This window comes from Macaca nemestrina, chromosome 6, assembly GCF_043159975.1.
Source record: "Macaca nemestrina isolate mMacNem1 chromosome 6, mMacNem.hap1, whole genome shotgun sequence".
NCBI classification, from domain to species: Eukaryota; Metazoa; Chordata; class Mammalia; order Primates; family Cercopithecidae; genus Macaca; species Macaca nemestrina.
In genome coordinates, this window is record NC_092130.1 from 171,857,001 (window position 1) to 171,884,586 (window position 27,586).

General features: G+C 40.0%; 1 protein-coding gene across 6 annotated transcripts in view; it reads left to right on the forward strand.

Moving 5' to 3' along the window:
• The window catches only part of LOC105489489 (semaphorin 5A), a 512,498-nt gene that overhangs the window by 146,813 nt on the left and 338,099 nt on the right, over nucleotides 1–27,586 (forward strand). For all 6 annotated transcript variants that reach the window (XM_011754315.3, XM_011754312.3, XM_011754314.2 and 3 more), the window contains exon 3: nucleotides 24,057–24,257. In XM_011754315.3, coding sequence (XP_011752617.2) covers nucleotides 24,134–24,257 — 124 coding nt within the window. In that variant the 5' untranslated portion in view covers nucleotides 24,057–24,133. The remainder of the gene's footprint in view (nucleotides 1–24,056; nucleotides 24,258–27,586) is intronic.

The following is a 27,586-nucleotide window of genomic DNA, read 5'->3' on the forward strand; positions in this document are numbered from 1 at the left end:
GTGGCTCACACCTGTAATCCCAGCACTTTGAGAGACCGAGGTAGACAGATCACCTGAGGTCAGGAGTTCGAGACCAGCCTGGCCAACATGGTGAAACCTCATCTCTGCTAAAAATACAAAATTAGCCTGGCGTGGTGGCATGTACCTGTAATCCCAGCTACTGGGGAGACTGAGGCAGGAGAATGGCTTGAACTGGGGAGGGGGGAGGGCAGAGTTTGCGGTAAGCCAAGATCATACCAGTGCACTCTAGCCTGGGCAACAGAGTGAGACTTTGTCTCAAAAAACAAACAAACAAAACAAACAAACTGATTCACAGTAGGAGAATGGGTGAGGCTTAGAACTTGGATGTAAACACTCTGTAGTTTTATACCCAGACCTTTGCCATGTTTCTGACCGGCTGTAGTGGCAGAAGAGGAGAGCTGTCTGTGAACAGTTACTGTTTCCCTTTTCTCTCATTCTCTCCTGCTATTTTAATAAGTTCTTTGCTTCTAAGCCTTAAGCCTCTGTGGACGGTCAAGGAGTATTCAGCAGAGAGGACTGGCTCATTATTCAGCAGAGTATGAGATGGTTTAAAATTAGGGGTTCCAATTTTCATTCTAATGTGACAGCGGGTATGTGTTAATCATTGTATGCTAGGCAGTGTGAGATGATGCATGGAGGGAATTCAATATTACAATCCTCATAGCAACCCACGGGGAAAGTACAATTAATATCCTAGTGTTGTAACGAGCAACTGAATGTTAGTGAGGTGCAATAACTTGCCCAAAGTCACCCAGCCAGCAAGGGGCAGTACAGAGACTTAAACTAGGGTGCCTGGTGGAGGAGCTGGGCTTCCTAATCTCTCTGTGTACTTCCTCATTTGTATTACAAGCATTACCTGTGTCTCTGCAATGTTTCAGACCTAAGCTCGATTGGGATAAAAATGTGTACTGTACTAAAAGAGTGTCTTTGCTCATGGTCTGGTTTGTATTGGGGAGTTAAGTTCATAAACATTATATGACTTTGTAAGTGAAATAATAAGGGATACATGCAGTGGGTTTGAATGCAAAGTGGAAGGAATAATTCATTCTAGTGGGTGATGACAGAGGGTAATTAACAGCTTTTGTGGATGCATTTGTGGTGGACCTTCATAAAATGGGAGAAGATAGCAAATTGTAGTTTGGAGATGGCATTTGGAGCATAAAGAGCAAGGGGCCTGGAGGCATAAAATGCTGGTGTCAAGGGTGCTGAATTGTGGGTGCAAAGTGGACCATGAGGCAGGAAGGGGAATTTGGAGTGAGTTTGTGTTGCATCTTACTGGGCATGTTCAAGGGCTATCATAAGACCAAGTCCAGAAGGTTCTGATAGAGGGGGTTAAGCCATGTTGAGGATGCATGAGACAAAAAGGAGAACAGAGCCAGGGATGATTCAACCAGGACACTGGCTGGGGCAGGGTGAGAAGGGCACTCAACAGATAACATCTTGTGGACCCTTAATACAGTTCTGGTTGTGTATTGGGAAGATTAAAAGCATGATGAGATTATTGGGTCTTCAAAACCTTGACAGGTAGCTGGTACCAGTAGATTATTTCACCTCACTAACATTCAAAACCTCAAAACCTTGACAGGTAGATGGTACTAGAGATTACTGGGTCCTCAAAAACTTGACAGGTAGATAGTACTTCTTCTAAGAAGAGAGTTACCAAAGATTAGTAACTCTTTCGAAGTCACAAAGCTGGAAAGTGGGGCATATTTCAAACTCACATCTGTGCGATTCCAGAAAAAGTTCAAAGGGCCTATAGAATAGTCACATTTGCATGGAGGAATCATAGGTAAAGTCATAGCATCTGTTGTGAAATTGGAGGTGAGATTGAGACACTCCACTTTTCAAAAGCCAGAGAGGTGATGAAAGAGCGGATAAGCTGCCAAAATCCTTTCTTGCTCTGTGATTGTGTGTTTATAGCAGAACTTACTAGTCCCTGGCAATGACTTGCATCTCCTTGTTAATTGTAGGAATTACGTGAACGTTCTGTGGATCCTCCCTTATAGATTGACATTAAGAGAGATAGATAGGCCAAAGAAGTATGGTTTAGACATCTGAGTCTAGCATGTAGTGTGTACGTGTATAGAGCTAATTGTAGTGAACAGGTGGTTACAACAAATAAGGACACAATTTTCTATGTTGTAGACCAGCGGAGACAAGTGTGTAGCAATTCATACATGGGACTTCTTCGACTGGGACAAACTTGGGTTTGATTTATTAGCGCGTGCTGAAGACAGTGTGCTGACCTTCTCAGCGACATTGGTATGGAGGAATGGTGACAGTTGGGAGAAGCAGCAGCTGCTCATTAGGACTGTGTTGAGCTTAGCTAGCAACCCCGGGCTGATTCTCATCTTTAAATTTTTTAAGGAAAACTCCTATAGGACAAAAATTTTGCCCAGAAAATCCCCATAGGACGAGAGTCTTGCCTAGTGGTCAAGGAATTAATTTATAAAAAGATGCTTGCTAACGATTTATAGAACTATGATTTTGGGGAACGTAACTATTTTGTGATCTGAAATACTGTTTTAACAGTGCATCCCACATTATAACCCTGTGCTGTGGGAACAGTGAAATGAGGGTGATTCTTTTAGGAGCTGAGAGGAGGACCACAGGGGGATGCTGAGTCCTTGTGATTGCATAGGTGTCATGTGATTGAGGCCTTACATTAGGAGGTGGAACATATGGCCTTTGGGCCTTTGGGATAGTTCTGAGATTCTAGAAGAACATGTTTAATAATTAAGGGTGGACACCGTGGGAAACATTGTCTTTGGCTGACATATGGCACTAGACCCTTTGTCTTCACTGAAACTTAACACACTGTGCAGTAAAATATGCAAGCACTTGTGATTCATACACAGTGGAAGAAATAGGTCCCGGCAGTGTGGCACGACTTTTACGGATACTGCTCATCCACCTTCATGCTCACTGGGTCTGCCAGCTTGCTCTTCTCTTTGGGAATCACCAGTACTGAAAAAATTTTCTTTAGCTATTGGCCTTAATTGCTTGAACAGTGGAAAAAATTCTGGGAAAAGAATGGAAACTTCTATTAAACGTGTTTGAGTGAAGAAATATGTACCTAGTCTCTCAGGATTGTCTAAGAGTACACAAAAGCATGCTCTTGAGAGCATGAGGAGAGGAGAGTGAGTTCCTGAGCTCAGAGACAGGTCTCCACCAACACAAGTATTAAATAAATCATGGAAATAAGTAATATAAAGCATGAAGTAATTTATAATTCTAGGTAATATAAGTTATAATAAATTATAATTATATATAATGCAAAGTATTTAAAGTAATTGTAGAGTTGATTTCTTCATGAATATTAATAGGTCAATGAGCTATCTGGAAAGCTGGTGCATTTCAGTAAAAAATGTGCATTGTGTTCAAACTACTGAAGAAGAATGTCAATTGTACATTTTTTTAGATCTTCAGATTGTTTAATTCATCTAAATTGATCAAATTATTCTGAATTGACAATGATAAAAAGATTTTATTTTATTTTTTTAAGTTGTCTGAGTTTAATTCTTTTATTTTCTTTTACTTTATTTTATTTATTATTTTTCCCGAGACAGAGTCTCGCTCTGTCTCCCAGGCTGGAGTGCAGTGGCGCGATCTTGGTTCACTGCACGCTCCGCCTCCCGAGTTCACGTCATTCTCCTGCCTCAGCCACCCGAGTAGCTGGGACTACGGGCACCCACCACCACGCCCGGCTAATTTTTTGTATTTTTAGTAGAGACGGGGTTTCACCGTGTTAGCCAGGATGGTCTCCATCTCCTGACCTCATGATCCACCCGCCTCGGCCTCCCAAAGTGCTGGGATTACAGGTGTGAGTCACCGCGCCTGGCCTAATTCTTTTATTTTTTAAATTTTACTTTAAGGCCTGTGACAGGCCCTGGGGTGTGATGTTCCCCTCCCTGTGTCCATGTGTTCTCTTTGTTCAACTCCCACTTATGAGTGAGAACATGCGGTGTTTGGTTTTCTGTTTCTGTGTTAGTTTGCTGAGAATGATGGTTTACAGCTTCATACATGTTCCTGCAAAAGTCATGAAGTCATCCTTTTTTATGGCTGCATAGTATTCCATGGTGTATATGGCTCTTTTACTTTGTATGTATACCAGTAGGTTATCCCCCTTGACCATCTGTGTCAAGCTAATGGGAACCTAGACTGTGGAAAGCTTCATATATAAAGAGCTCTCTCCTTTACTTTTGGGACTCCCATAGTCACTGCTACCACCAAACACCACTATGGAAGCCCTCCTTACCCCAGACTAAGAAGTTCCCCTCAAGGTCCGTTCTGGTCATCAGCCACACCCTAAACTTCTTTCTCTCTCACCAGCTCCTGCTGGAACCATCATCACAAGAACCTGGTAGCCTGGTTGCTACTTGGAAATTATTTTTTAGTAACAGCTTTACATAAGATATAAATCACATATCATAAAATTTACCCTCTTGAGATTTTTCATATTTTTTCGTATATTCACAGAGCTGTGTAACCACCACTGTTGTCTAATTTTAGAATATTCTCATGACCCCAAAAAGAACACCCGTATCCATTAGCAGAAACTCCCCACTCTTCCTCCCACCAACCCCTGGCAATCACTAATCTATATTCTGTCTCTATGGATTTGTCTATTCTAGATATTTTATATACGTGGAATCATAAAATGTGTAGCCTTTCACGCCTGATTTCTTTCACTTAGCATGTTTTCAAGGCTTATAGCATGTTATAGCATCCACGTTATAGCATGTGTCAGCACTTTATTCCTTTTACTGGCTGAATAACACTTCATGGTAATATCTACCACATTTTCTTCATCTGTTCTCCATTTATTAGTTGATGGACATTCAGATCATTTCTACTTTTTAGACTATTATCAATAGTGCTGCTATGAATGTTTTTATGTGAACAGATGTTTTATTTCTCTTAGATATATACATAGGTGTGGGATTGCTGGGTTATTGAAATTCATTTTTTATAGAGATGCAACTATCTTAACACTATCTTACATTTGAAATGAAGCACACATTTTTCAAAGTTAAAAAAACATGGTGTCTTCTTTGGTGATGATGGTACAATATTTTTGCAGATTATCAGGATTCTCAAAACAGTCAGTCTTTATACCATTGGTAGCACAGGCTTGCACAGTGGTTTCTGGTTCAGACATATGTGAATTCCTGGCACAGCCACTTTCTAGATTGCTGATAACCTGGCACTAGAAGGTTCACTTTGCCGAATCATGGTTTCTTTTCCGGATTAAACTTAGGCCTGTGGTTCTCAAACTCTCATAGTTTTTTTCACAGTTTTTTATGACATTGCACACAGAAAATGGAAATATTTTTGTGGGCAAATTTGGTAAATGGAGGAGACTTTTCATCTGAAGGGCAAAAGGGCCTGGTACCTGATCTACCTGAATTGCAGTTCTTCAGTATCCTCAGCCATGCTGGAGTCTTTTCTACTCTACCGAGGCTCTTGTCTGTTAGGAAATTGTTTTCTCAATGTGCTCGCAGACCTGCTCCTTGCTATAACCTTTTCTGTTCCAATCTGTGAGAATCACCATTAGCCACTGGAGAAAAATATTGCACAATAAGCTACACTTTTGAAGGGTTATGATCTCATTGTATTTTATCTTCAGTATGATATGTGGGGGAAACTCTCAAGATAAATGAAGATGCCAGCTCTGGTGTTTTTGAACACTTCAGCTCCGACTTCCATGTAGGAAGTTATGGATGCCCGCCACCAATGCACTTAATTTGACCTGGAATTGGATGCCACACTGGTGTCATATTTTTTTCTAGGCTTCTGAATATCATAATGTTTTCCTTGATGTGTTTTTCTGTTTTCTTCCCAGTTAGCAGTCTTTGGTCATTGTGCTGGTTATGTAAAAAATCTAATTTAAATTCTAGTTTTCTACTGTGAAAAAAAAAAAAATAGTTGACCATGTTGGATTTCCTGTAGAGAAGTTGGGCATATCATTGCACTCTATTTTATTTTTCTTTGAAGACGATAGCGTGGATTAGCTCTTCCTATCAGGAGAGCACCACTCACATGCCAAGCCCCAGGGAATCGTGATCAACATGGTGTTGTGGAGTTAGGATGAGGCTGTTTGGATGGTGATTTGGCTGTAACTTGGTATGAGAATTCTAGTCATTTTAGACATAATTAAGGGCTGTCTTCGACACTGTCTTCTACATTCTTGATGCCACCCTTCAAGCATGATCATGTATAACAGGTTTATGGGGACTGGACTTATTAGTAAAGCTACTGCCATCCTCTGGCGGTGTGAATTAGAGAGGGTGCTTAAGCTCCCAATTCATCTTGATTCTTGTCTGCAGCATCTTCTTGGCAAAAGGATACATGACTTTTTTATTATAATAATCATACAAGCTAATTTACGTTAATCTTGCAAAAACAATTGCCCAAAAGTATTAATAATGTGCAAAGCCATATATCTCAGAATGTTCTAATGATTGGGTATGTTTTTCTCCAGATGTTAATTATAACCTTAAAGACCTCCATTGTCATGTCTAACCATTATTGAGTACTTGCAGTGGGCCTGGCACTGTTGTAAGTGTTTTATGTTGATTAAATTACTAAATCCTTACAAACCATTTGAGAAAGACGCTAGTATTATCCCCACTTGAAGATGGAAGTAGAGAACATACAACCAGGAAGTGACTGAGCTGGAATTTGCACCCTGGCACTGATAGGTGCAGCTGCTTTTATAAATTATGGAAATGTATGTTTATATTTCAGTATGAAAGTGTTTTTGTGTGTGCATTCACATGAGCACTCATTTATGTGTGCAGTTGTGTGGATGTGTATATGTGGGTGTGCGACTATGTGTGTGTTTGTTTATGTGCTGTACACAGAGTTGAGTTTCTTGCCAATACACTTAATTCTAACTTGAGCATATTTATCTTAAAAGCAATGTCTCATCTTCCTGATTTTATTTTGTCTTCTTTGGTCCTGTGTTTTTTTCTTTGTCTTCCTTGTTCCATTTGTATAGAACTATTTCCCTCTTCCTCAGTAGAAGCTTCCAAACTATGCTTGTAATACATAATAATCAGACTAGGTTGAATATATTTCAGTGTAAATCTTTGCTGACATCTGTGTTAAAAACGTCTGTGGGATTTGTTTTAATCAAGGATGGTGAGACAGCAGAGGCAGACATGATGGTCATGAAGAAAAGGTTTATGTTCACAGACTCTGTCAACAGGAGGCTCACCACACTACACAGAGCCATGTGGGGAAGGACCAGGGAGGGTTGGGAGGCAGAAGAAGAGTGAAGACTGAGGCTTGCAGAGCCTTGACTGGGGTTCTCTCGGGAAGGAATGGGCAGGGGAGGGTGGGTACACTAAGTTTAGTATTTGAGAGTTTGAGTATTTTTGCTGGGTGCTGGGCTATATGGTGTTCCCTAGTGCCGTGGTAGTTGGCTCTGGGGTGCTTTAGGTAGGGGAAACATTGGCCCATTGGGTGAGAGTTTGATAAAGGAGATGGTTGAGGGTATAGGCTCTGGCTTGGCTGGTTGGCAGGTATGCAGAGGTATACTCTGGGGTGATGTGTACTGTCTTTAGGAACATGCTAGCCCTAGGAGGGCCAGTCCCTCTAGGAACAAGTCTCCAAATGCCAGAGGATCAACAATACAGAAAATAAGAAAATATACCCAGCACAAAATATCTGATGAATTCCTTTGGAGAATGTCCTAGAGGTGAAACCAACTAGGCAAAGTAGATAAATAACATTAAGCTCTTAGGATATATGTGTGTGTGTGTGTGTGTGTGTGTGTGTGTGCATTAAATCAAAAGATCACATTCTGTTAAGCAGCCATACCAACCAAGTGCCTCATGTTTGTGTTTGAAAACTCACAGTCATTAAAGTACTGTCTGATCCTACAAGTTGTAAACTAACTTTTTTCTAGACTTCTCCCGTGGGTAGCTTCCTTCCACAACCTGTCAATTTATTGTGATACACGGCATTAGTTACTAAACTAAATAGATCTGTCTGTATACCCCTGCAAGGAAGTGTCCTTAAACTGTGAGATTTGTGCTTAGGAAACATCTGACCTTCCAGAATGAGGTGTTTGGTCCTTAAAGCACAGCCCCATCGCCTCCAGTTTCATCTCTGTGGTTAATGAACTGTCTCTTATGTTACTGTGGTCATAATCAAAGAGAACTGCAGGGATTTTCTTGAACAGTAAGATTAAGCAGAACACGTTTCCTCCTACATATGATGTTTGAGAAGGCACTTCACTTTCATCTACTCACTCAGCCAGAAATGTAATCTATTGCTTAGAGAGAAAAGAAACATGTGTGCTACTTTTCCTGTAAAGAATTAACAGGTGTGTGCTATTTACCTAGCTACGGGGGGCCACTTTGAGGACCAAAACACAGTATAGCCAGGTCACAATGGAAAGTATTTGTTAATGACTAGGTGCCTGAACATTTCTTCTTGGTATAAGCAGAGAGCTTTGGATAATATAGTTTATCTGATGGAGCTGATAAAACCAGTTTCATTTCCTTAGGTACAAGTGACTTTTTTCCTTCCAGGTAAACTGAGACTAGCAAGTAAGAGGTCGCAAGTTCTAGTTTTAGAAATGGCTATCATTGACTCACAGGCTACACCTGTACGCCACACATTCTGAACATAACTTTTTTTTGGACCAACTTTACATGAGAATAACAAAGATTTCTTTTTTTTTTTTGTATTAAAGCTTTTACTCAAGTTTAAGATGCTGTTTCTAAAATCACAAATGGGAAATGGGATGCATCTTTAATAGAAGTGAGAATTTTTGTATTTTGATTACAAAGAGTATTAAATTTTGTTTTCTTATGAAACTCATCTTTCCAAAATGAGGAATTGTAGCACTGGGAAAGTCTTCTATCATGGGGAGGGGGGAGGGGAGAGGGATTGCATTGGGAGTTATACCTGATGTAAATGACGAGTTGATAGGTGCTGATGAGTTGATGGGTGCAGCACACCAACATGGCACAAGTATACATATGTAACGAACCTGCACATTATGCTCATGTACCCTAGAACTTAAAGTGTAATATTAAAAAAAAAAAAAAAAAGAAAACCAAGTGCCAAAGAGGATTGTTTGCAAAGTAAAATGCTTGTTGTTGGCAGTGGAAATGCAAATTATAGGACAAATTTTATTAAAAAGCAATAATTATTTTCTTTACTAAAAGTGTTATATTTGAAGAGAGGGTTTGGAGATTTTTATTATTGAGAATAACAAAGATTTCATGTTCAGTTTGGAGAACACTTACGGAAAGAAGACCTCCGCTTTATCAAGGTTTATATCTTCACACCGCCTGTTCTTTGAACCAGTTCTTTCTCTTCCGCACTGCAGCAATGGTTCCCTCCATGGTTTTCTGCTGTCTTACACCTGGCAAGTCAACCCTGAATTGGATCTAACTATGTGCATCAAAATCCTGTCTCACTGGTTAACCCATAAAACTAATCTTATCTCCTTCCTTTAAATGTAAATATTTTATTCATTTTAAATTACCAAATTAATAAACGCATATTGTTGCAAGTTCAATATAGAATTATATTTTTTAAAATTTCCCCATGACTTAGAAGTAACTACAATTTTCTTGGTTTATTTTAGTCAAACATTGGAGTTTTTGTTCTCTAGTTTTAATCTATGGATAAATAAATGTCTACACTTTATTTTTTTCCGCTCACATCATGATTGGATTTGTACACTCAGTATATGGAGTTTTACTATATTGGCTTTATAAGCTGTATAATATTTAATAGTATGGATGTGCCATAATTTATCTGATCTTACTACTTATAACTTTGGTCTTTTCAAACAAAAACTGCATTTGCTGCCCCCATTCTTGGTACATTCTATCTTGAGACTTTATTTCATTTCTCTGCCAAAAGTGTGATCTTTCTATTTCCACTTCATTGACATGATTCCCACACGTCCAAAACCTGCCTGCTCCCCCACTTCCTCCCAGATCAACCTGGGGCTTCTTTCCATGATTTGTTATTGCTCAGTTGGTTGATATGTTCATTCCATAAATATTAGGTACTTTCTATGTGCAAGGAACTTTGGTGGGCAGTGAGTGGCCTCAGTAACAAGCAGGCCAGGCTCTGGTCTTGTGGCTTTAATGTACAGCAGGGACAGCGTATCCCACATCACAGGAATCCAGACTCCATGGCAGGACCTGCTGAGGGCCACGGAGGCAATGGTGTGTCCTTAGCAGGCTTCCTGGAGGCTTCCTTGCTTCTCACAGGGTAAATGGTTACCACTCTTGGGGGAGCCGGTGTTTGATTTGGACCTCAGAGAATGGATAAAGTTCTAATGTGGACGTGGAGGAATGTGTTCTAGGCAGAAGGGTGGAAGTGGGAAAGTGTGGGGCCTAAGAAGGACTGCAGGTGACCTAATTCCACTGGGGGCTTGATCCTGGGGAATACCTCTGTTGTTCACACCACACTTATTCATATTCACAGTAGCACTATATATTATTCTTATATAATATATTCAGTAGCAGAATATATTATTCTTTTTTCTCTCGATGTTCTTATTTCTAATATTTATGTTGCATATAGCTGTTGTCCATCCATTTTCACTGTGATAAATTAGATCATGAAAATTTGCATTCTCTCAGTGGACACCTGTATTATTTCTAATTTTTTGCTATTATGAACAATGCTGCTATGAGCATTCTTTTATAGATTTCTTGGGCAGATGTTGAATTTTCCTAGGGCTAAGGCAGCACATTCTCACAGTTCTTATTAAACACTGAACTGATTTTATTGTCTTTTTTTAGGAAGACACTAATTTGGTTGTTAGACATGTCTTTCCTACAAGATTTATAAAGCATTTTCCTTTTTTTTTTTTAATAGCCTTTATTTGTTTATAATTGTCAAAATTTTTTAGCGCTTCCTAATTGCCAGTAAGTGGTCTAAGTTCTTTCAAATTAACTCATATAATTTTAAGCTATGGTTTTGATCTCCATATTACAGGACATGGAAACTGAAGCATAAGGTTAATGGTGGAGTGAAGATTTGAACCCAGGCAATCTGGATCCAGAGTCTGTGCTCCTACTATCTATGCAAGGTTGCCTCTCCTAAACTAGTGTTGGAGGCAGGGCGGATTGCTGGGACTTTTAGGCTGAGGAACACCGTAGATGGTTCTCACTCTTTTGGACTGAGAAAGGAGACACTCAGGCATCTAGCAACAGTATTTAACCCCTTCAGTATTTAGGAACTACTTACCAAATGGGTGCCATCTGTCATTACTTTTTCTGGCTTTATATTTAGGATGGGATCATTTTTGTATTTTCATTAACATATTCCCCATCACATAGCTTTTAATATTTTCAAATACAGAAGTGAAGACACTTGGGGGTTACGTTTCCACCGTGGAGACCTTTACTGTAATGTCCTCCATGACCTCTCCACATTTCAGGCTAATGAACTGAAGGATGAGATACCGTATGTTCACAGCATGTGAGATGTTATAGCATCGCATTATGTGCTAATCATTAGATGCTTTAGGGGAAGTTAATTCTGTATTGACTTTGTGTTCCTAAGTTTCACCTAATTGGCCGACTGTGAACTAACTTGTACTTTTCCATAGCAGCGCTCCCGAAACTTACCATAATCGCTACTCAATGGCCAAAACAAAGTCATTGCCTTTATTTAGTAGGATGTATCTTGGCCTTCACAGTGAGTTTATCCATCACTTGGACAATGACTATCTTGGTTTCTGGGCTTTCCACTACCTAGTCCATCAGTAGGTAATATTTATATGGGTCATACTGTGTCCTAGGTCCTCGGGATAGCGAGAGAACAAAATAAAATCTCTGTCCTCCAGTTACTTGTATTCTAGTGGGTTAAACAGGACTCACACAAGGACATCAACTGACTATCATAATCTAAGTCCTGTTATTCCTCCCATGCAAGCGTACATATCCAATATCACTGAGATGACTGAGGACAAAGGCCTCTGGAAACTATTTTGCTGTTGTTGAGCTCGCCAGTATATTTTATTCTGTCCCAATACTGAAGCTTCCCAGCCTCAATTTACCTTCCTTGAAGGTACTGAATATACCTGTATCTGTTTGCCTATGGAATATTTTTGTTTATTTATTTACTTGTATATACCTAAGATGTACAATGTGATATTTTGATGTACATACAGCACATTAAAAGAAGAAGCTGTGAAAATTGTAGATCCTTTAAATCAATTTCATATAATAGGATGTAAAAAAATCCCCAAACTCACCAATATATCAGTCAAGCAATTTTAAGTGTTTTTAAGTGATATGAAGAAGAAAAATAATAAGGGAATCTAATAATGGAGTAAAAGGGAGGTGCTTTAGCCTGCCTGGCCAGGGAGGCCTTCCGGCAGACATGACATTTTAGTGAAACCTGAATAGTGAGAAGGGACCTTGGGAGAATCTAGAAAAAGATCTAGGATCTAAGGACCAGCAAGTGCCATCTGCAAGGTGATGAGCTTGGTGGGTTTCGAGACCAGAAAGCAGTTCTATGCACATGCGTGCATGTGTGTGGTGGGAGCACAGGGAACAGGAGGGCTGGAGATCATGTAGAAATAGGGAGGTGGCCATGGAGGAGGGTTTGTTGGTGGGGGTCAGGATCTTGCATTTTAGGGAGGTTGCAAAGAGATCTATTGGAAATTTTTGAACAGGGCAAAATTACTTAACCTGGTGAGCTCTTTACAAAGATTTATCTGGATGCAACACAGAAAATGGACTTTTGAGGGGCATGAGTGAAAAACACCAAGGCAAATTAGAATAGCTTCTGCTAAGTCCAGGTGAGCGAGGAAGGTGCTTGAGGTGGGATTGCAGTAGCAGACGGGAGAGAAGGGGTGCGATATACATGTTTTGAGGCAGCAGTGACAGGATTTTCTTATGGTTTAGAGTGTTGTGAGGGGGAATTAGAGCAATCCAAAATGACTCCAGCTGTGATGGCAAAGACTCAGCCAAGAAGCAGGCTGGGGAAGGGGGACCACCAGTGGTTCGCTTGGTCCTGGTTAGTTTGGAGGCAATTCTTTGTCTCAGGTAGAGGTGAAGAAGCAGATGGAAGTTGCAGTTTCAGGCACAGGTTGAAGGTGATATGTACACTTACATTCACCAGCCGGGAAATGTTATTTAAGTCATGGGACTGAATGAGCCATGGGCCCACCCCGCCCCTCCACCCCTGCCTCAAGGAAGGATGTATAGATGACGGACAGAGGAGGGCACATGACACGGATAAAACTATTGTGGCATTTGCTGGATTAAATCCTGGTCAGTGAGGTCTCTGGTCCCAGAGTCAGTGAACGATGCTGCAGCTAGTTACTTAGTGAAATTTTCATCTCTAAGAAAACACATTTTCAGGCTCGACAAGAAGTTAGTTGGTAGAAATAAATCATCAGCTTTATGTCTTCAGCCGGATGACCTGTGTGTCTAGCCTGGGTCCCAATCCTTAGTCAATAGACAATCCTTGCAGAAGTGAGGGGACGGCAAGATGACCCTGGGTTGTAGGGCCAGGGACTTACCTGTTACAATTTTTACTTCTTCCATTTGGCAATGGGACCTCCTTGAGTCCTGACTCTATATCTGTAAAATAGCAAGGAATGAGAATACTTATCGTACAGGTTTATTTCAGGAAACCTGTGAAAGATGTTTGAGTACTGTACATAACCTACTTTGCATTTCTTGTATCTTTTTTTATTGTCTACTTAGTGAAATCTTTGATTTTTATAGGATATGTCTTGGTAATTTTTATTTTAGGATGGATTTCTTGTTTTTATTTTTAATATACTCACCAAAAATGATAATTAATGCTCTAGAGGTCTGACTTTTTTTTTGAGACCGGAGATTGTGACAAGTTTTAATTAACTCAAATGTATCAACATTGACATGTCTAGTCCATTGGATTTAAGAGGTTTCCTCAGATATACACCATGTTATTCCTGGCTAAAATCTGAAAACATCACATCAGAGGACTTTCTGCTAAATAGTCTAGTTTATCTAAGCGTATTAGCAGTCTATTTACTGTAAATTTTTCTGATATTTTAAGGTATTTGTATTTCTTAGCCTAAAATTATTAATTCAGTAAGTTTTTTTCTGCTGTGAATTGTAATGTCCTCCTTTTTTGTCCTTTGACATTTCAAGTGGTTCCAGCGAATTATCTGTGCTGGAATAACTTATCTGACCCCCTCAGGGTTCGTACATTTGGTTATATCTTCCGTCTGCTTTCATGTTTCCAGGTCCAGGGGACCCCCTTTTTTTTTAAGTCTGTCTGGCTATAGTAATCCCTTCATCCCTTTGACCATTAATTGGAAAATTATGACATTTAGAAAGGACATTTTTCAAAACCATGGGAATCTTTGTATTTGGACCAGATGTTAAGAGAATTTTAAAAGAGGGATAAAACATCTGTGACAATGAATGGCAGAGTCATAGAAAAAAAGGGAACTTGGATAGCGTTTTAATGGAAGCGCTAATATTGTACAGAGGTACAGAGGTAAGGTAGAGAGGCATTCTTTTTCTCCATTCATCCACTTCTCAGGTGTTGACTGTTTGTGTGCACTATGTCCAGTACTGTCTGGAGACTGAGGTTTTCATAGCCTTGTTTTAGAAGGAGGCAGATACACAGGTAATTGTAGTTCAGGATGATAAAGGCTGTAATAGGAATAAGAATCAACGTACAGTGGAGTCAGATAGGGACGAGAGAAAAGTGGGAAAAAATTCATAGAAGGCTCCTTAGAGGTGATGCTTAAGGGTTGGGATTAGCAGCAAGGAAACTCAACAACAACAACAACAACAAACGGCTGAAATTGCAGAGGTAAGAAATACAGGATGTTGGTCAGGATGGAGAGGAGGGCCTGGATTCCAGAAGTGGGTAAGGGAAGGATTGTCAAGACACTGACAAAATGAGGAGTGAGTTTGGGAAGATGGAGGAGGAGGGAATGGGGGGTGTCCCTTGAGCTCTGAGTTGACTGTCTGAGTGATGGTGTAGTTAGTTATGAGAGGAAGTAGACACAAGGGAGACAGCTGATGAAGACAGATAACGAGGTCTGCTTTCGAGCAATTACACTGGCTTTTTTATGTAAATACCCCTATTTTGATGTAAGGGTCTAGATTGTATACAGAGGTTGGGGAGAGGGTCTAGATTTGAGAGCCACCAGTTTTTAGAGACCATGTGAAATCACATGGGTCTGAAGACAAGGGCCTCTGAGAATGTGTAGATGGAGAAAACAATGAACATTCAGAAGAGATTGGCGTGTACTTTCACTTGAGGAGAATGCTAGGTGTGAAGTAAATGCAGGGAGATTGGGGGAGTTACAGAATCCAGGGAACAGAGGATGTCAGGAGATATTCCAGGAAAGGTCAGTGGTCACAAAGGCCATGGAGATGACTAGTTCCGTAAGCTCCCTGGATTTCACAAGCAGGAGGTGATCAGTGATATTGACCAGACTGACGACAGTAGAAGGGTATCGTCTTTTCTTCCCACTGTGGTAGCGTTGCTTTTCTGTCCAGGCATAGACTCCACATCGTGTGGTGGATGAGAGAGAAAATGGCGCTCTGTTCTTGTACCTCTTAGCTAAAAGCGAATGAGAGCTATGAATAGTAACTTCATATGGTGAGCGCCATTTATAACTGGAATATTTTAGTGTGTCCACATGAATTTCCTGCCCTGAGGAAACGTCTCTAGGTAAATTCTTTCGAAATTGCCCAGGTAGTTACATTGCCTCGAAAGCCCATTATTTAAGTACTTTTTTCTTTTTTTCTTAGAAAGGGCTTTTGTTGGTTTAGCTGACACAGAAGTAGATTGAATGAACTTTCACTTAGTTTTAAAACCTGCTGACAGATAAAATTAATATTGCCTTTGTGTAAATAATAATTTTATCTAATGGACTTCATTTATTTTTATCGTTCCTCCAGGCGATCTGGAGCTAAACAAGGGGAAGAAGACAAATGTGTAATAACAATTCCCTTTGAAGAGAGATATAAAAGAAGGTCACTGGAGCCGAACCATTATTGAAATGTATAAAATAGTTTAATGTTTGCTTTTTTCCATTTTATATCATGAGGTCCTTTTATATAGCCATAAAATTCCATCTCCTCTGGGTTCACATGTGATGAAAATCTATGGGTAACAAAGCCAACTTCTTCAATTACCTGAAGGTAGCAGTCAGTGGTGTTTCTGGAGTTAAGGGTGGCCTGTGTTTCAGTAACACATTCCTAAAGATGTTTCCCTTGTTCATTTATGACAAATTTCTTTCAGCTGAAACTTGGCAATCAAGACACATGGGTTCAAATAATATAAAAAAGATCTTGTTTCTTTGTAAGTGCGCTATAAAAATTGAAGAGATGTGATATATTTGTTGGAACATCCTGATTCCCCTTATGGGCTCAATGTAATAAGAGGAAACCTATAATTTCACTATATTTCCCAAATAATAAAATGTTCAGTTATTGTTTTTGAAAAAGATTAGAAGAATCTATTTACTTGAACATTGCATTAACTTAAGTTTATTGTTTTATTGATTCTTCATTTAATTGTTTCCTGCACTGTACCTAGAATATTTGATACAACAGGAAGAAAAGAGCATAGCTTCATTTAATACATTCCTTCTAGTCCTAAACACACCGGGGCTTTGATTCTCCTGGATTGTTTATTCCTGCTTCATTGAACACTCTAACTTGAACCTCTTTAAAGATCACGGTTTCTATATTCCCCCATTCAGGAGGATTTCTTCCTTCTTTGTTTCCGACAACTTTGCTTCTATTCCTACTTTTATTTCATAAATATAAAAAGAGGTTTTTCTTTGTTTGACGACTCTGAGTTGTGATCTGGGAGTGCTGGGGCTACCGTCGTCTTCATCCTCACTCCTGTCTTAGAGAGCTGTACCTGGTCCACAGAAGAAATCCTTCAGTATGGCTGGATTAATACGGATTACGGACACCCTGGAGACACTGCCTGTTTTCATGCCTTAGGTGCGTCCCTAATTATTTTCACTAGAGACAAGACTATGCTCCTAGTCTGGGAGTGATCAGGTCATGTGACCTTGTGACCACAAGTATGTGGTTTTAGAAGCTTGAGCAGGGAGCTCAGGCTGTAGAATATAAACAGCCAGAAGGTAGCAGGACCTGTCTTGATGTGGCCTGTCACGGCACCGTTCATCTCACATGCACTGTTTAATCTCTCTGAGCTACAAAGAGGGAAGAGAGACTAGGTGATTTCTCTTTCCTCATTCACCTTCCAAATTCTGGGAGTCCTTGAGTCATTTCTTGTCTTAGATGTACCAAGGGCCTAAGCCACCTCACAGTGGGCTCACTCAGTGGCAGGGGATGGGTGGATTATAAATGGCCCGTGGGACACTAGTTCTGTTTTCTCGGATTCATTCAGGCAGCCAATTCAGCATGTTGGAGCACATACACTTGGCATTGGAACTATGTGTAGATTGTTTACAATGAAAGAGAGAAGCAAAACTTAAGACTTAGAAACACAAAAGGTCTGGGTCTATCCAAGGCAACCTTTCACATGGAAGCAGTGGTGTGGCAGGCACTCTACTGTCCCATCTGGGTTTCTGGAGAGGAGCTGCCACTGCAGCTGGCGTCAGCCACCATGGTGTGACCATGGAAGACAGTCTGTACCTGGAGCAGTGGGAGGACTAGGCAGATGAGGGGCTCATGGCATCAGCAAGGGTGCAGATGTGGCTACTGAGTGTGCAAGGCTGCCTCTGAGGACCCTGGTGAGGCGAGAGGGACCACAGGGAAGGTCTTGCAGTGTGAGTGGTGGAGACAGATTAAGAAGAAACTAATTCTCAGCGATTCCTGGAAAAGCATGATTTTCTTTGAAAGGCAGAAGCTGAATCCTGGGTTCTTGAATAGGCAGCAGTATTTACTGGGCAGTAGCTGACAGTCATGCACTGGACCCCATCTTTGGCTCTGACAGGATGTGTAGGGCCTGGCTTCGGGGTTGGTTGGTTTGCTGGAATGATTCTTTAGTAGTTCTGCTGCATTCAGTCTGGGAGGGGACTCCAGTTTCTGTGTGAGCAGTTCATCTGATCCCCTAAAACAGGGGTAAGAAATGGAAAGAACAAATGCGAAAACAAACATTTGAAAAGCATGTTCCAGCTGGGCACGGTGGCTTATGCCTGTAATCCCAGCACTTTGGGAGGCTGAGGTGGGAGGATCACGAGGTCAGGAGTTCAAGACCAGCCTGACCAACATGGTGAAACCCTGTCTCTACTAAAAACACAAAAATTAGCCAGGTGTGGTGGTGGGCGCCTGTAATCCCAGCTACTCAGGAGGCTGAGGCAGGAGAATTGCTTGAACCCAGGAGGTGGAGGTTGCAGTGAGCCGAGATCGTGCCATTGCACTCCAACTTGGGCAAGAGAACTAGACTATGTCTCAAAAAAAAAAAAAAAAAAAAAAAAAAAAAAAAAAAAAAAAAAGCACGTTCCAACTCTGCAAATCTTGGATGTTATGTTTTCTACATTATAACAAGCTGTAACTGTTCCTAATTAAGAGGCACATATGCAGCAATCGCCTCTAATACTAGCTTCAGCCTTTTGGTACTAAGAATGGTCCTGCTGTGGCATGCATGGGGCAGGACTTCCTGAGACATCTCTGAGGCCACCTCACTGGGTCAGCTCGCTCACCTGACTCCTTTGTCCTCTTGCCAAAGGAAGTCTCTAATGCCATCAAGTAGGGGATGGGCCCAGGAGAGGTTTGTGGGCTCTCTGGACTGTAACAACAGATTAGGCTATATCCATCTTTATGATAGGCCTATAGCTCAGAAGAAACCCAGCCTCCTCTGAAAAGTACATTAAGCTTATGTTGGATCTGTATTTATTAATAACTGGTTAGACACTGTTCCCTAAGCAAAACGCCTCATGGAAGCTTTTATTCCTTTGATTTCTTTTTTATCTGACAGCAATTTTTTTTTTCCTAAAAGGAGCAGTTATTTTCTGTCCCCAAAGCCTATTCAGTTTCATTTGTAGCGTGGGAGTGAATGAGAAATGTTATTTATTGCACAAACACTTCTATACAGAGTTGTACTTATTTAGATCAAGCTTATAGAGATATCCTCCTACATCAGGAAAATAAAAGGAATTTTAGGGGTTTCAGGGGTTTTGAAGTAGAGGCACCAAAAATGCTTATATGTTGTCACCCAAACTGGCTTTCGATAATAAATCTTCATATTGACAAAATCATTTGTTTCATATTAACTCACGTCATATATTTTTATTTTTCTAGAGTTGGTAGGATGATGTTAGAACAACTTTGATCCTTTGAAAATTCCTTCATAATGTATTTCCCAAATGTAGCGCATAGTTAAAATTAACAGGAATTTCATATATTTTGAAATTTTGCCTGAATGACTCAACACAAATTTAATTTGGTGTTTTAGATAAGCATATTTTGAATAATCTTTCAAGTCACGGCAGCTCATTTAACTTCCAAAGAGGGAAGTTATCTATGCATGTATGCGTATGTATGTATGTAGGTATGTATGTATCTGCCTGCCTATGTATGTATGTATGTATCTATCTATCTATCTATCTATCTATCTATCTATCTATCTATCTATCGTAGAGGTTCTCAACTGGGGCAATTTGGCAGTGTCTGGAGACAATTTTGGTTGGTGCAAAGTTGGCCATGGGAGGGGGGTGTTACTGGCTCTAGTAGGTACAGGCCAGGGATGCTGCTAAAGGCATAGAATAGCCCAGAACACAGAATTATATGACTAAAATGTCAATAGTGCTGAGCTTGAGCACTAAAAGCCCTGATATAAATGTGTTCCTCCTACACCACTGAGAGGCAAGAGCTCCATGATTCAGTACAAGATGGACCTGCTGAGTCCAGGAAGGAGGTACCTGCTATTTAAAGCTGAGTCTATTTAGAGTAAAAGCGTCTTCAAGGAGTTAGCTTTCCATGGTAAGCTGCTCAAAACAGCCCACGTCTCTACATGAAGACTATAAATGCCCTTTCCTGTCACCTTACCATAATGACAGTTTACAGTACCTTTAGTTTAAGAAAAAAGGTAATATGTTACAGTCTGAAAATTATAAACCTCAAAAAATTACCTGTTCTCATTAAATGTTCTTTCCTAACATGACAAACATGTCATTTCAGCTCATCACCCTCGAACTACGTGTTCCATTTTAGCTGCTCGTTCTCTGTATGTGTCATTTCCCCTCCTCTAATTGTCGCTTTCCAAATCCCAAGGAAAGAGCATTTCAGACGCTTGTGTTATTTTTCTCTTCCTTTCATTCAGGAGGCAAAGATGTTAGGGCTTCTAACGTCACATGTCTTAAGATCAGAGTGGGCGGCATATTGTAAATAAAGGACAGTTTCAGTCACAAGCAGGTCTGGATGATGCCCTTCATCAGTAGCAGAAGGGGAATCTATGTTGGCTTAGATGTGCACGTTGAAAAACTGTGTATAAGAAAAGAATGTGCTCTTAGTCCCTAGTTGATTTGCATTCATTCTTGGAGATGATGGCAGGACAGTGCTCCAATCCATTTCCATGATGGCTTGCTGCTCTGTGAGAGTGGACTTATCAGTGATATGGTTCTGGGTGGCTGTTGGGTGCCAGGCATGGGTGTGAGTGCTTGGCATCATGCTTACTACAGAGCTAGCATGTATTAAGGGTTGATTGCCACTTCATCATCCTTCTCCTTTTATCTTCATCATTGCTGATCTGTTTTGATGTGTGACTGTGATAATTTACCTGAACTGGTATGGGTGCCCCAAACCTCCTTGCTTTTAACAGGATGAAATCACATCTAAAGCACCTCTAACAAGTGTTTATTTTAAAATACATAATTTGATAAAATTTCATATCTTAAGTCTTAGGTCAGGAGGCTCAGAAAAGATAGGCTACTTCATCTGGTTACCTTTAGACTGGAGTTCTAAAGCATACTCCAGTGTTGCACACTGTAACTCCTTTTCAAAAGTGAATCTCATACTTTTAATGTTATAACCCAGGGTCAATGAACATTTGCTCATCCATTGTCCATTACCGTGCTCTGTGCTTGGGCAGGGATTGTGGGCTGGTGGATAGATGAGCCTCTGGCTCTCCGTTTTCCTCCCTAGCCCATCCTCCACCTTCATGCTCAGCATCTCTTGTTCCTACAGAATTTATACTCTTCCCTTGTGTTGATTTGCAGTCCCATTACCTATTTCTCTGCCCAACCTGAATGTTTTGGTCAATGGGAATGTTGTACAATTCCTTCCATTCTTAAGGACCCCAACCTCCTGCCTGCTCTGAAGTTCTTGGTCCTGGTGAGTCTGTACTTGGCTTCTTTATATTAGCTCCATGGTTGCTGCTTGTGGATGCAGTAGGCCTTACCTCGTGCTGCTTGGTTCCTTTGCAAATTCTTACATGCTGGGTATGCAGTTGTCACTCAGTAAATATTGAGGGAATGAGAGACTCTAAACTCAGCTGGACCTTCAGGTTTCTGGTCAGGTTTATTTATATTGAACCAACCTCTATGAAATTAACCCATAATTTTTCTACTCTTCAATTTCAAAATTTAAATTATCATGTCTTATCCTTCTTCCCCATTTGGTTGACTCAAAAAATACAGAATGTGAAATTTGATACACTCTCAAATCTATGTTTTCTTTGTCTTGAAATCTCACCATTTATTCAGGTGGTAAGCACTCCTTTTTAAAGAAGGCCTCTTTCCTTTCTTTCACTTTCTTTACTGGGACCCTAATAGCGTCCCACCTCAGTTTTCTCTGGATTTTCTTTAATTCCTCTCTCTTTTATGTATGTATTTATTAATTACTATTTTTATATTTAGAGACAAAGTCTTGCTCTGTTGCCTAGGCAGGAGTCCAGTGGCACCTTCTCAGCTCACTGCAGCCTTGAGCTTCTGGGCTAATGCAATCCTTCTGCTTCAGCCACTCAAGTAGCTAAGACTACAGACACACACTACTACGCCTGACCAATTTTTATTTTTATTTTTTGTATAGACAAAATCTCATTATATTTCCCAGGCTGGTCTCAAACTCCTGACCTCAGGTGATTCACCTGCCTCAGCCTCCCAAAGTGCTGGGATTACAGGCATGAGCCACCATGCCCGGCCAGGTGTCTTAAACTTAATGTGCGCGCGCACACACACACACACACACACACACACACACACGATTCTAATCTCATCTAAACAAAATCCCTCTGTTGATTATCCTATTAAAATGAATGGCATCACAATCCTTGAAGTCACTTACATTATCTGCCTTAAGTTCATCAGTGTCTCTTTGCTCTGTCTTCCCAAAATTTAGCAGATTATAACAACCACTCTTTTATTATATTTTACATTTGTGGGGTCAGGAATTTGGGCAGTGCTCAACTGAGAGATTCTTTTGCTCTCATAATATCTACTGAAATTACTCAGTGGGTTTCAACTTCACTCATGGCTGGAGAGTTGGGCTCATGTGTGATCCAAAAACTGGAGCACCTAAACGTGTTCTCTCTAGCATGGCCATCTCAGTGTAGTTGGACTTTTGACCTAGTGTCTCAGTGTCTTAAAGAATGTGTTCTAAGCTGCAGGATGTAGCCATTGCCAGGCTTTTAGGGCCTGGGCTTGGAAACTAGCACAAGATGACTTCTGTTGTATTCAAATGAGCAGAGCAGTCACCGAACCAACCCAGATTCTAGGTGGAGAACATAGCTCCACCTCTCAATGCGAGGAATGCCAGAATCTGTGGCCGTCTTTAATTTGCCGTAGTTTCCTTTACCCACAGTCGTCGTGTACTGTGTTTGCCTTTTTATTCCCATTGACACCACCAAAGTCGCTGCTTCATTTATTTCTCTTTTTAACAACTGTAGTGGCTTCAAATTGACTTCTCCATTTCTATGCTTTCATCTGCCTAATTTCCTAGGTACATTATTGTGATAATGGCCTTATTAATATTAATAAGATCTTCTAACATTAGTATACTACGGTAGCTTGTCGCCTGAAAATAAAGACCTCACACCTTAGTGTAGTTTGCCTTCCAAATCTTAACCTACTCTGTAAGCTCTTCCCAATGATTCCCTTTAAATTTCCTGGATCGAGTATGGTACACCATTCCTAAAACATGTTGCATACCTCTTCCTCTTGCCCCTCCAATGTGCCTTTTCATTCTCTTCCCTGGGGATGGAATGTCATTCTAGAAACCTCCATCTGTTGAAATCCTCCTTATCCTCCAGCATTACACTCAGATTTGAGCCCCTCCATGGACCCGTCATAGATCCCTCTCTGTAGCAGTCGCACTCTCCCTTGACTCCCACAGCACTCCCGTTCTTTTTAAGATTTGCTAACAGCTTGGATCATAGTTATTTTTACAGGCTTATATTACTTTAATGCTTGTTAATCATTTAAATTGTTCATAATCTTTAAAGTTTCCCGGCATAGTACTTTTATTTCACCCAGTAGGTGCTCGATATAGATTTTATTTGATTCACACTTGATCTCTAGCCAGATACTTTGCAGGCAGATTATCTACAATTTTAAAAGGTTATCCTGCGTCACAAAATACAGAATTTAGCAAATCGTGATGATTTTTTAAAGTTGCGTAGCATAATATTCATCAGTTTATTGGTAAAAGACAACGGCCATGGCCTTCTTAAAAATAAGTCTTTTAAATGTTAAAAAGGGATGGGCAGGTATTTGTAGGGTTTCCACATATAGACCTGTGTTTGCGCAAAGGGTTAGGACAGGTGGCCAAGGGAAATCCAGCCAATCCCATCTATTAATCTACATTCCTTAGGAGTGAGTGTGATGACAGTACTGCTTAAGCTTGAGCATTTCTCGTTTAAAACAAATGGGCTATATCATGCAATTATGGGGAGAATGAGAGGTCTGTATTGAGATACACACACTCACGCATGTATTCATACAGCCTGGGATATGACGTAGACAAAATATGCTGGTCTGAGCCCTCCAAGCTCTCCTCTAGCTCAACAAAGTGTAACCTTAATGTTAGTGAGGGAGTTTTACCAGAAGGCCACCCACCGGAAAATGAACTCATGGTCGTCTGATTCTTCTCTTTTGTGTGTTTTAGGCACTTTCCACACATGAGGGGAAGAAGAGCTTCTGTTTAGAAGACACGAGCCCAGAGTCAGAGGCCCCTTGCCCACCATGAAGGGAACCTGTGTTATAGCATGGCTGTTCTCAAGCCTGGGGCTATGGAGACTCGCCCGCCCAGAGGCGCAGGGTACGACTCAGTGCCAGAGAGCTGAGCACCCAGTCATCTCCTATAAAGGTAAGGGACCAGCAAGCACTGAATGCAAAGCCGTCATCTAAAGGCACATTCTGTATTTAGTGATAGAAGATAATAGAGCAACACAAATGCTGTATAATCCAGTGATTCTGGTTTTAGACATAGTTTAAAATAAAGGTAAAAATACAAAAACCTCTATCATTAGAATTTCATATCCAGAAACTGATCACTACCTCAAGAGGGATCTAAGACAGGGATTACCAAGGTAAAAAATCTCATTGTTTCTGTTCACCTTTATTTAACAGGTACTGCAGGCCTCCTAAGTGTTTGAACCAAAGGATAAAAATGTGACCATAACAATAACAACAAAACTAAGGAAAGCCTAAAATTTTTCACTATGACATTTTCCTGCAATGCGTTAGTCTAGCCACAAACTTACCCCTTTGTTTCTATCTAGCATTGCATGGCAGCAGAATTGATTTAATGCCCCACGTATCTCTATGGATTGGTGGGATTACATAATTAATCTGTATATCCACTCATTTATTCTTTTATTCATTGAAATTTATTTAAGGTCCTTCACATCCGGGCACTCAAGCATTCAGAGTGGAAAAGAAAATAGACTTTGTCGCATTCATGGCCCATCCCCATCCTTTTTCATCTCAATTTCCACTCATGCTTCATCTCACATCCACTAAATTATTTTGGAGGAAATTTAAAAAAAATCAAATAATTTTATCCATTAGATTTCAGTTTATAATACTCAAAGATAAGAAATTCAGTACCATTATCACAACAAACAAACAAACAAACAATAAATGATTTCATGACATCATCAAGCACCCAGTGGGCATTGCGAGATCTTTCATGGGTTCATAAGTACTTAGGCATCTTTTGGCCACTTAAGTCAAATCAGAATTTAAGTGAATTCCACCCACTGCCATTGGTTGGTATATTTCTTGAGTCTCTTTTAATATTTTACTTTTATTTCATACCCTTTGCAAATTACAGAAACCAAGTTCTTTGTCCTGGACAGTTTCCCACAGTCTGGAGTTTGCTCATCGCATTCTGATTGTGTGGTTCAAATATTCCTTTTTCCAAAGAGGTCTGTAAATTCCTAGTAATCTCAAGACACCTGCTGAGATCCAGGTTTGGATGTTTTTGTCTTGACTATATCATGGGTAGTGCTGTGTACTTCCTTCAGGAGGCAGAGCATATCCAGCTGGGAAATGATCAGTCATTGATGATCAGTGCCTCAATCTACTGATTCACCGATGAGTACACAACTGGGATTTTCTCATTTTATTATTTTGCTTGTTTAGTGGTTAGAACACTTCTATATAAACTGTATTTCCTTCCTCAGCTATTTGAATATCCTGAAGGTACACTTTATGCAGGAAAGTCAAAATAAATGGTCCCCGCCCGCCACCCATTTATACTTTTATTTTTTAAAAATATACAAATATGTTGGTTCTTTAATATCCCAGAGGTCATTCATTTGTCATCCAAAGGGGATGGATAAGATGTTATGTTTGCCTTTTTCTTATTTTGATTATTAGAATTATTATTAATACACTAATTTTTACATATTTGATGGATTTTAATCCATGTAGCTTACATCCTTGTACACGGTGAAATGGTAGCATTTTAAGCCCAGAGTAACCTCTTGAGAGTGGCTTCTGGATTCTTCTGACTCCATCCAAGTCATCTTTGAGAGCTTCTTTGCTCTCTGGGTGTCAAGATGTTCCTATTCCTTTTACCTATTTCTTTCCGTAGATCTGGGAATCGCTCATTTCTGGATGCTTTGAGCACCAAACGTGCCCACAGGTCTTCTCAGTGGACAGTGCTAAGAAAAGCATTTTAAAAATATACCATGAACTTCTCCTGGTACTTACAATTCATCTCCAGGACTCTAGGGTCTTTGTTAACCTTTCCCATCTCAGTGTTTATTTCTTCCTTGCACAAAATCTCAAGTCTCTGCAGACCAACCTAATTATTTATTTGCCTTTTTCCTTTAGTACACACTCAGTCATTTTAGAATAACAGCTCCATGCAACCCTAGTTGTTTTTGATTATTGAAAAATCTTTAAAATGACTTTTTTCTCTCTGTTTTTTTTTTTTTTTTTTTTTTTTTTTTTTTTTTTTTTTTTTTTGGTCCTCACAGTAAATATTTCACTGGAAAATTCTAGCAAAATTACTGCTTTAAAATCAGTAGAAATAATTTCTTTCTGTGTGGTTATGGCACCAACCCAAGACCCAGTCACTATCATTTGTTTAATTTTTCTATTGATTTTTAGAAATTCTTAAAATTGACATTAAGTTTTTATGCAGTGTTTCAAAGTCAAATTATTGAAGCAAAAGGTGTTCAAAGGAATCTGACTTCACTTCCTCTTTTCTTGATCCTATTCTAGAGCTCTTTATGCATTTAGCTATTTACCTATATTTTATGGGTTAGGCTACTTTTGTAATAGAAGCAAAGCAACACACACACACACATACAAATATATATTTATATTATCTTTTCTTAGATGAAAGGTGGCTATTATATAGACTTGTCTCTGTGTAGCATTATTTTAACCTAATGGTATATGCTGGAGCCTACTCTCTAGTAGAGATTTATGTCATTCTTTTTTTTTTTTTTTGTAGCTACATAGCTTCCCCTATGTGATGAGCCCTAACCTAATCAAAAACTTCTTATTGAGAGATGCTTAGGTTATTTTCTGTCATTTGTGACCATGGATAGTGTTTCAGTGAGTAGTGCCTCCTGTAAACATTATTTAATATTTTTGCAAGTGTACCGTTGAATGAGATTATTAGAATTGGGATTTCTGAGCCAAAGGGTGAATGCGTATGTGGTTTTGGAAATGTTACCCAATTCTCTTTCATAGAGGTTGCGCCACTGTGCATTGTAGTTGCCCTGGATATGAATACCCGTTTCTCTGCCGCCTTTCCTGCAGAGTACACCATCAGGCTTTGGGATTTGGACAAAACTCAATGCATAAATGGCATCTCAGTGTATTTTTATTTGCATGTTTTTAATTCGGAGTGAACATTCAATGAACATTTAGGAGAAGCCTGTTGTGTACAAGGTCTTTGCTAGATATTGAGGAGATCAAGAAGATGCTCAGTTCCTATTAAAAGGGTTTAGACTATTTCTAGCAATGGGAACCAAAAGGGCCATTGCATAACATTCTGTGAAGGGTCCTAACAGGTGCCTGCTTATGTTGTGTGCTGCACAGCCTAGGAGAGGGGGCTCTAAGCCCACATCCTGGGCTGTAGGATGGTGGTTGAGGAAGGTTTCTAGGATGAAGCCATGCCAGAGTTGCATCCCAAGTGATTGTTAGAAGGTGTTTACAAAATTTGTGAAAGGA